Consider the following 10,921-nt stretch of genomic DNA (forward strand, 5'->3'; position numbering starts at 1 on the left):
ACAATATATAGAACAAATATAAAATTATAACCTCAGCTAACTTCCAAATTTTCTTTTTTCTTTAGTTAGTACTTTATTTTTCTTGGTGTGTGTTTGCAGTACATGATTACATTGCTCATGGGGAGTTGGTACATGTACACAATACATCTTAATTCTTTTCTTCCCTTCACCTCCCTTTCTTCCTCCTTCGTCTATCTTTGACTCCTTTCATTTTACAAAATATTTACGTCCCACTTTCTGTCATCTATTTTTTAATTTGCTTACTACAAGGTAGTTCTAGTTCTTTTTTTCCTTTCTAGATTACTTTTAATCGTAACACAATGCAAATAGTGGTTATACTGATTAAGGAACAATGACAAAAAAGTATGTACAGAACAAGGGCACTTTTTTCAAATATTTTTGATTAAACTTTGGTTGAATCCACAGGGGAAGAATCCATAGATCGGGGTACTGACTGTAGTTAATTTCAGCAAAAGATAACATCACAGTGAATACTTTTAAAGTCCCCCACTGCAGGAGCTGAGAACCATCCTAAACTCTTTATGTGTAGCTTACAATACACATATGCTAATTGTATGATAGATGTATGAAATAGGTTTGCAATTAGAGGTCTGTGCTCAGTCAAAGAACTATACCATTACGTTATCTGGGATATATTTCTCAGCCACACATATTAACATAAATCTGTTTAACAGACTAGGCATTCTGCCACATATTTCAATAATTCAACAGAATTTCAAAGCATATGCCCCTCTTCAGGGCAAATATTCATCAGTGAACAATCTGACATTTACTGACCTTCCCCACATGGATACTAAGCCCTTGATCATCTGTTTTTTAGTACTGATTAGCACCAAGGGGCTGAACGTAGCATAGCCATTGCTCAAGAGCATTTGGACACAATAACGAATGGGGTCATTTTTCCACAAGATTCCAGAAGTGGAGGCAATAACACCGTCCGAAAAGTATATGATCATAAAGAAACTCATGAGCACCAGGATAGTCTGGGTGGCCCTTTGTTCTGGAGATGCTTTTGGGGATAGGCTGGTGCTACGAAGATGCTGGGACCGCTTTTTATGCCTGCACAAGAGGATCAGCATGTACCCATTTGAGAACATCATAAGCCCTATAAAGGACACATCCCTGAAGGTCACCAGTGAGAAATATATGTACTTGACTAAGTAACTGATGGGACGAAGAGAGCAGGATTCCGTGACAAATATAAGACTCTGTGAGGACACATTAGGGGTGGCAATAGTGGAGATTAAGAAACGACCACTGGCGATCATATTGAAAACCCATAAAAAGAGAAAGCAACACAGGTTCTGATGCAGGGGCTTCTGTCTGAATTTTGCCAGACAGGAGTTTCCTGGGTTAAGAGTGATGGCCTGGAGCACACTCAGCAGGCAGGTGGTAGAGATGGAGAGGCCCCTCATCACCCTGTACAAATAGAGAACACATTTACATGTGGCATCATTCCAGAAATCCTCAAAGCCAGAAATGTCTATAAACATGAATCCCACAGTTAGGAGCATCACTAAGTGGATCAGGGCCAAGTGGCCAATGGTCTGATCAATGGGCTTGTGCCTGTACTGCAGAAAGAATGTGAGGACATGAAAGAGAAGCAGAACAGTGTTGGTCACGATCCCAAGGCTGACTTCAAAGAAAAACATGTTTCCAATGACAAAAAACCTGGAAAATTTGGTGCTTTTCTTTATCTCCATGGTGGAAGCAACACACAGTATATATCTAAGGAAAAATCACAGAAAATTCTTTATCAGAAATCTTGCCTCTTTCATCAATCTCAACCAACACTACACGCTCATCACAATATGCAGATTCATTCCAGTGTGTCCCGTTCCCTCTTCCCTACTCAACTCCTACCCATGTCCTTTTGGACACTTCACAACTCTCTCCCATGGCTCAACCCTTTCCAATCAGCAGCAGATCATGAAGCTTCAGCTGGGGTTCTACACTATCTCTGCAATAAAACTTTCCTAGGATAGGTCATATTTTCGTATTTTGTGTCACTTTTAGTTTTCAAAGTTTGGTCCAGATTCTTATCTACCTTTGGATCTGTATTCACACATTCAACAAATTAAGGTTTTTCTCACATGATGTGCCCAGGATAAAGAACAGGACATTTTAACCTTTTTATTTGGCTGTCTCTGAGTTTTGTGGATAACATGCTGTCATAATATACAGTACCCTAAATGGTTGTGTATTTCATGTATTCAGAAATGATGCATATAATTTTGATAAGGTACCTCAAGTACCTATTTCCTATGAATGTATTTTTGGAAAGTTAAAAATATTTCCTGATAATATTAAATACATAACACTAATAGATATATAATCCTTGAAGTTAGTATTTTAGAACAAATTATGTGAATTACAAAATTATCTTCTCATTTGATACTTCCAAAGTTCAGGCTAGAGATTTTTTTATTTGAAATCATTGAGCCTTAACCAATACATAAGTTTATAAAACTGGTCAAGGAGTATAATCAAATCATTTATAAACTGAGGGGAGAAGATTACATTATTTTCAGCATATTTAGGGGAACTGTGCTTCTATGAAGACAAATGGCTGTGTCATGACAGATATGTGCTTATGTCAGAGACTAACATAACATTGAAGATTTCATAGGAACAGTGGCTAATTTCCTAAAAGTGGTAAATCTTATTTGGAGCATAAAAGTTGATATTCTTTCTCGAGTATTAATCTAGGAAAGTGATACAATGTGGTGCAATCACAATCACTCAATTACATTAGATTCCGTAGAGCACTCTGAGAAATGACAGAAAATATCACTAACCCAGCAGTATCCAAATACAATATTATGAATCATACACCTATGTATTAGTGAAATGCAAAAAGCATATATCAAGTGTTTTCACACTATATTTGCATATAATTGGTATAAAGAAAGGTATACAGAACACATCACTTTATAAGAAAATATATTCTGAAGAGTATGAAGAGTTTTAGCAAGAAAAGTTAAAAAAAATTCTCCAGAATATCCCTTCCCAGCCATGCCTCATCCAGCTCATACCTGCCTAGCACAGCAGAGTTGAGGACATCTGGAAATATGACAGAAACTCTCTCCATCAGCTGGATGGACTGTGATTCCCCCTGCAATGTGGCATGAAGGGGTGACAATGTTGATGAGGCACCTGGATAATTTTGATAAGGTACTCAAGTACTAAACACAAAATCTCATTTTATACACTCCAAGAAACAAGCTGCCCTCATAGAGACTTGAGCTTAGTAAATACCTGAATAAACCAAAGGAGATTAACACAGAAAAAAGTCCTAAAACTGGTCACATTCCAAGTACCACATTGGGAAAGAGGTAGGAAAGGCCTATGGGGCAGCATAAGGAAAAACTAAGCATAAATGGAGGAGTAAATGTCAAAGAAAAATCTTTTTGGCTTGCTTCCTTTAGCAGTCTTCAAAACTCATAATGAAAAATGGGGGTACACTCAGGAGAAATGGAACACAATTGATTTTCCCATTAACACCAGAATCCAGGAAGGACTCGTTGGAAACATTTGTATGTTTTCACACTTTGCAAGATCATGGACAATCCTCTGGTGTACCTTATCATCAAATGGTGTAGAACCAGGAAGAATGCTCAAGTTCATGTGCCCAAGGCAGTGTGTGGAAGAGAACTGTAGTTAATGCAAGGAGGAGAGGCTTCTGCAGAATGCCATGCAGTTTTGAGTGCCTATGGCCTTGTAAGTGGATGGGTAACAGGGTGAAAAAAGTAAAGCAGAGAGGACGTATCTCCTTTCTCAGCCGCAATATGAGCATAATCTGCATATTGCTCTGGGAGGAGGTGATTCATATTCAGCACTTAATCATGTGACTTAGATACAGGAAAGAACCTACCTTGGTGTCTTATTGCACTATGTACATCAGTTTCACATCATGATCTTTAGTATTGCCCTTATCTATAAATGAAGATAAAAGAGAAAACTGGACCTGGGAAGTGGGACTTAACATGCACATTGGAATCAGTAGGTCTGAGGACATATTCCTCTCTAAAATCCACTGTTTCACAAAATTGCAGCTAGACAACTAAGAAGAGAATGTGGGAGAAATAGCTAACACCTAAAAGGAAGACAAATTGATCAGCAACTATTTGGTCAGTGCTGAAAAACAGAATTCCTAGAAAGATAAGAATACGTCACATAAAGGCAACAATGTTTTCCCCTACCCTATACCCTCAAAGAGTGCAAATTATCTATTGCTTTTGCAAATTTAATCGACTACTACATCACTCAGAGTGCTTGCTTTTTAAAGAGTGTTTTCAGTATTAAGATGTTTACATGGGTATTGAGAAAAATCAAGTGAAATGGATCACTATTCCAAGTACAGAAACAGAAAAAACCTACTAGGGCTTTGTCAGAAATACAAAGCTGTCACTTCTCAGAAATAGAGAAGGCTTTGCATCCGAAGGTTTTCTACTTAATCTAGTAATGAAATAAAGATCACTTTACAGTATTGGGATCCAATTTTCATTTTTACCTATCATCACGTCCTTTGTAATTGTTTACCAAGAAAAGAGGTTTAGTTCACATTTATCTCTTGAAAATAAATGGTTAAATAATCAATGCTGGGTGGTAGGGGTCTAATACCCATGTATAGTTATGGGAACAGTTGATAATATCTTGCTTTAAAATTTTCCCCTCACGAGATGAGTTTTGTTATAGGTTTTATCAATGAAAACAAATACTTATTTTAACAATGAAATTATCTGGGAAGACATTAATGGACATAGTCTTTTTCCTTAATATTTTCTGATTATATTCTTAGACCATTTTCAAGAAAACTTCTTTTATTTTTCATTCAGTGCAAAATTCATTGTCCTGTGACACAAGATTTCCTAACAGGTACAGCACATGATTAAAGTGTTGACACCATTAAGATAAAAATTTTTAAATTACCTGTAGTACAAGTACTTTCAGAAATGAGCTGAAACTCTATTTATAGACAGATACTTTCAATAAAACACACCATTTCATATTAAATAATTTAAAATATTTTTAAATAAATTGAAGTATAGCAGTCACTTATTCTACAACAGTTAGTTGCTCTATAAAGATAAGAAAAACTAAGGATAAAATTAATGAAGGAGGCTGGGGATTTAGCTCAGCGGCAAAAGCGCCTGCCTGGTAAGTGCAAGGTCGTGAGTTCGGTTCCTGGTACCAGAGAAAAACCAAAACCAAAAAAAAAAAAAAAAAAAAATTAATGAAGATTTTAGTGACTATTTCTCTTTCATTAGGCTTGTAAATGCAACTTTTTAGTCTAAAGTGACAAGCTAATACCTTCTAGAATTGCTACAAGCAATAAATCAAGTCATTTACTTCAGAGAAAAAAATTCAGACTTGAAACTAACTTTGTATTTCATTAAAAAATCCACAAACTTAATAAGTGATTAAATAAATGCTCCAAATGCACTAACCAGACAATTTTCCACAGCATTGCAGAGTGCTCCATCCTCTGAGCTGTGTGATGCCTGGACCTGGACAGTCCATTGGAGTCCATAAAAAGCCTCACTCAGAGAACCCACTGGCTTCCTTCCATTGCAGCCTGGGACCCTGATTCTACATCCCTGGAATACAGCAGCACTGACACAAAGAGAAGTATTGAGGGCTGCAATGGACATAAGAAGAGCAGCATAGATTTAAGGAAAAGATACCATTAGCTCATCCCTAGGGAGGCCTGCAATTTTAATGTCTGTAGAAAGGTGACAAAACACCATTGGGGAGGACAGAGGCATAAAGTTCCCAGTGGAACATTTTATTTGTTCCTGAATTTTATTTCATTCTCTCTTAGTTCATAGCCATCTGGGGAGTCATTTCAGTAGCTGTGCTGCAAACTTTTCTCTTTGTGACCTATGTGTGAGGGATTATCACGATGCACACAAGACCAGATGTCTCGTTAAATACCAAGCTCAACTTATTCTAAACTCAGTGTATACTCTGTAATGCCTCTGCTCTTGGGTGAGAGAATTCTGGATTCTCCCAGGAGTTTCCAGGGGCTCCAAGTGTTCTCTACTAACTAAGTGTCACAAGTGGCCTCTCTTTTCTAGTCTTTCTTAAGTGAGGACTATGTCTTCCAGGAATTACTGGTTACATATCCTCTGACTTCCAAGTTCCCAGTTTCAGGTTTAACACAGTGTGTTAAATTTAAATGTGCACTTCAAAAGAAAGAAAACAAAAATGGAGGTGAGAGGTAGAGCTGATGAATGAAGATTGAGGTAATCACAGGCAGATGGAACACAATTGATGATAAGGCAGAGTCCAGTTGGACTCCACTGTGAGAGGAAGCTGAATGATCATGTCTCATCCTCTTTAAGAGGTAGGAGTTGGTTTGTACTTTTTGGGAAAAAAATATGTGGAAATCTACTTCAGTCTCAATTTACTTTATGAAAAACTATATTCAGAATTGTAAGACATGGGACAATGTGGGACCCCGTGAACTACTAAAATACAAAACAAAATATAGTCACTTAGCCAAACCCATTGATACTTCAAGTATAAAAATCAGAAGGCAGTATTTTAAGGCAACTTTTATCAATATGGTAAATATTAATGCAAATATAATGAATAAAAAGATTCATTATTTCTTGAAAGAAATAGAAACATGTTTCAAACACAAGCACTAAGTAAATTTTTAAGATCTATAATTTAAATTTTTTATATGCATGGGGTTGGAGAGGATGGGACACTGCAAGAACAATCCTTGGGGAACTTCACAACAGTTCAACAAATGTCAAAAATTATGTTTTGGGTGAAAACATGGCGTTAAATTGATATGAATTAACTATTAGGCAATCTAAATAGCAACAAGTACAATTGTTCGTAGACGAGTGACTATAAGGCAAACAAAAGAGTATAAGGAAAATATTTTGATAAAATAGTTACCCAAGTTGTCAAACCTGATAAAATTCACCAACAAGAAATTTCAATGAACTCTGCATAAAACACAGAAAGAAAATAATTTCTCAAAATATTGCAATGAAACTGCTGATGAACTTAGATAAAAATAGAAATAGTAAAAGAAGCAAAAAAGACACATTTTATGAATGAAAACATAAGATACAATCAAATTTAAAATGCAAACAAGAAAAAAGTATCTGAAAAGTTACTAGATCCCATAAAAAAACTTTGCCATGATGAAAATGTAAAAAAGTATATATTTAATGTTTAGAACTTGAGACAGAAATGAAATATGTATAAAGACACATAACAAATGTTTATAAACTTTGTAAAGAATAAGTGAATTAAATATGGATATGCAGAAGGAAAGAAGAAAAATAAATATTTTAGAAAGTAACAAATACCATATCTTTCCCCCCTTTATTAACTTTTTAATAGTCACTGGACTCCTTAAATAAAGAATAACAATATCTTTCAAGACAATATCATTCAAGTATAAACCAAAGTCAAAAATGGGATAAAAGGGATGCACTGTAATGATTTTCCATATTATGAATAATATACTTAGGGTACTGCGATAAGTTATGGGTATATTTTAATGATATCTCTCCAACTCTCATATGTGTGGAGAAGTAACTCCTAAAATTTGTTGATAATGTCAAACATTTTGTAGATATGGAGTATATCAAAACTTAACTATGTGAGATAGTCACATTGAAAAACTCTTAAAATACTTATACAGGTACTCTTTAAATGATCATGGCACTATATACGGGTAAACCAGTTAAAGTTGGAAATACTATAAGTCAGAAATGCATTCAAACCATCCGATCTACTGAACTCCATAATTTAGGAATAGAATAGGCGATAGAGTACAGGTTGTTACTCTTGCGATCACATGGCTGGCTGGGAGCTGTGGCTCACTTCTGCTGTCCTGCATCTACCTCTGCACAATATGAAGGTATTTTGCTGCATATTTATAGCCTTACAAATATCCTGATTCCTACTATGCTTTCTACTGAATATGTGCTGGTTTCCTATTATTGTGCAGATGAAAACTTTAAAATGAAGCATTGTAAGTTTAAGATCATTTGTACATTAGTTGATATTTTCACATTGTTAATCTCTTTTATGTCTATTCATATATAATAGAGTTGGCTTTCCTTAGTTATTGTTACATACAATCTGTTACAAAATACTATGATGGCTAAAGTTTATGAAAAATATCTCACATAAGAAAGTAATTGAGACATCGAATAATATTGTCTTCACCTTTTGGGTACATGGTGTCCTGTTTTCTAAATGTCAGCTCCTAGATCAAAAAGATCAACCATGCAAACAGTAGGTATAACTGGACTTGCTATTTGGATAGAAGAAAATGTTGAATATTTCACAATGCTAAAAATGTAGACATAAATCAATTAGATATATTGATAAGTGCTCTGTGTTTATAAAACATTAAAACATTAAAAGAAAAATGACAACATCGAAGGAATAGACAAACCCACAGTGGTAGACACCAGCTCTAATAATTTGAACAAGCAGAAAAAAAACCCAAGCAATGACAACAAACAAATGAACAAAAACTCACCTAAGTAAGAAAAGCAAATTTGGAGTTGCCGCTGAGTTGGTATGTGAGGGCTACCAGGGCTGGACAGTTGAGGGCCACCGCAAGACATCTGTGCATCCCTAAGCCACTCCTTATAAATGATAACCACCCAAAACAAGTAAGTTTTTCCTACTTTGAAGGTTGTGAAAAGACAGAAGTCTCCAAAGTAAGACAGGGGAAATATGAGAAACCAGTATTTTCTAGGTTTCAGTACATTCTTAAAACATACTATACTTGAAAAGCTGTGACCAAAGAGAAAATACAGGAAACCAAAGAAGTGTACAAAGGGCACTTCCACAGCAGTCTTAAATGAAAACGGATGGATCTACATTCTTGTAAAATATCAGGGGCGTCTCCAATAGAAGTAAGGGTCATTTGTGAGGGCTCTGTCATTCCCAGAAGAAATGATGTCTTCACGTGGAAAACACAGATCCAGAGTGCTACTGGCTTATAAATTGGATTGAGTGATTTTTTAAAGGAAGTGATTCATTTGGGAGTGTAATTCAAGCTGATTTTACTGAACTATGAAAAGAAAATCTGGCATGAAGGACCACTGTGTCTCATACTTATTTCTCTTCTCCCCTGACATTTTTAGAGGGAGTTTTCTTGTTCATTCCCGGTATCCAGTCACAGTGGCCACAAATTCTAGAGAGTAGAAGAAAATATAGGTGAAATATTTGTTGGAAACTTTTGCTCATTTCAATGGTTTGGAATACAAGTCATACAATTTTGGCTACAGAGGTGTCTTTTCCCAAAAGGGTGTTAGACAGGGAGACATCTGCTCCTTTGGTTATCTTCAGAGGAACAGATACAATAGCAGAAACTGCTCATATAAAAAATATTATGAGATGAAAGATCTTTTTCCAGGCCATTTTGTTCCAGCCACAGAAAGCAGTACCATGACAGCTTTCAAGAAAGACCATAAAGAGAAATAGTAACATATAGTAACATAGTTTTCATCAGTGTTTGTACCTGTGATCATAGTGATAACTATGACATAATGTGTGTGAGAAAATATAGTGTCATTTAGTATTATTAAGAAGTACAGAACTATCACAAATAGTCCAGCCTGATCCTTGAAATTCTCTTGAAACTGTATTAAACGTTTTGGATATTTTAGGTAAGAAGTTTCCTCCTTCTGAGAGTTCAAAATGCTATGAGTTGCTGCCACCCTATCATAGTGTTATTCAAGGGAGGTTGAGCAGATTATTTAATCACAGTAAGTCCCTGACTTATGACCAAGTTCTGTTGCAGGAGAATGTTTGTAAGTTGGATTCCTTAATAAGTCCAACAAAGTGAGTCATACACATCTGTCACAAATATACAATGTATATTGCTTTGCACTTCCTAGCAATCCCCTCAATATCACCACTGCTTTTCCTCTTTCTTTTGCACATCCTGGGCTCTGATTGAGCACTGTACTACTGTACATGACCACACTGTACAGTAGGCAAACAGCAAGACAACTGGGACAATCACAGACACATTAGCTACTTCCTTGATTTGTTCACATCTACAAATGTTCATAATGTGTGGTCTGTTCCCATCTGTGAAAGTTTACAACTCAAATGTTGGTAAGTGGAGGACTTACTGAGTTCCTTAGAAGAGACTGTAAAATGCATGCAACAACAACAAAAAATGGAGTATCAAAAATGTTTTTTTCGTTCTGGTGGAGCTTTACTTCAGAAGTTACCCAGAGAGCTCTTGTATTGTTTTTCAAGTGTACCTATGTTGTCACCAATGCCTTTGGGATTAATATCTTTGAGGATTTCATTGCTGATTCCAAAAATGTCCCAAAATGGCAAATTATCTTTACATAGGACACTAGGAGGGAATTTTGTTATACTTGAGGAAGGAAAAGTAGACCTCGGTAATGTGATTATGATCTCTTCATGCTATCATCAAGAATGGGAAGCTGACCAAAAGCTATTCATTTGATGAAGTAAGAAAGAATACATGGCTGAATATGGAAAGAGCATCAGTGTCTCATTTGAGGTTTCCTGTGACGGGGTCACATGCTCATGTGTATCTTGCATAATGCATGTACACTTGTGTGAGTGTATGCAATACATAATGCTTATTATAGAGATGTGTGGGGTTTGTATTTTCTGACACACATTACAGCTAAATTATTTGTTGATTTATGGACATACTGCTTTTTTCTCCTCTTGTTCCTGGTGTTTAGGTGGTCTCAAATTAGACAACACACATAACCATTGTAAAAGATTAACACTAAAGTAAGCTTTTTAACTAGGGATATACTTCAGTGGCACAACCAGAACTCAGTACCAAAATAAATAAATAAATAAAGTAAGTAAGTAAGATTTTTGGTTTTTTTTTGCCAATGGATAGTTACTCAAT

At 35.8% G+C, this 10,921-nt stretch overlaps 1 protein-coding gene and 1 pseudogene across 1 annotated transcript; one reads left to right on the forward strand and one right to left on the reverse strand.

The window, feature by feature from the left end:
* Window positions 1-755: 755 nt before the first annotated feature.
* LOC102012188 (vomeronasal type-1 receptor 90-like) lies at window positions 756-1,724 on the reverse strand. The gene has a single exon (XM_005380441.1). The coding sequence runs from the start codon at window positions 1,722-1,724 to the stop codon at window positions 756-758; it is 969 nt and encodes a 322-aa protein (XP_005380498.1).
* A 6,125-nt stretch (window positions 1,725-7,849) lies between these two features.
* On the forward strand, window positions 7,850-10,598 carry LOC102012529 (annotated as a pseudogene).
* Window positions 10,599-10,921: the final 323 nt, after the last annotated feature.

The sequence above is a fragment of the Chinchilla lanigera genome, unplaced genomic scaffold (assembly GCF_000276665.1).
Source record: "Chinchilla lanigera isolate Chin_1 unplaced genomic scaffold, ChiLan1.0 scaffold00013, whole genome shotgun sequence".
Taxonomy (NCBI): Eukaryota; Metazoa; Chordata; class Mammalia; order Rodentia; family Chinchillidae; genus Chinchilla; species Chinchilla lanigera.

Excerpts from the sequence above, each read along its gene's own strand:
- LOC102012188 (XM_005380441.1), bottom strand. The coding sequence starts at position 1,724 with ATGGAGATAAAGAAAAGCACCAAATTTTCCAGGTTTTTTGTCATTGGA.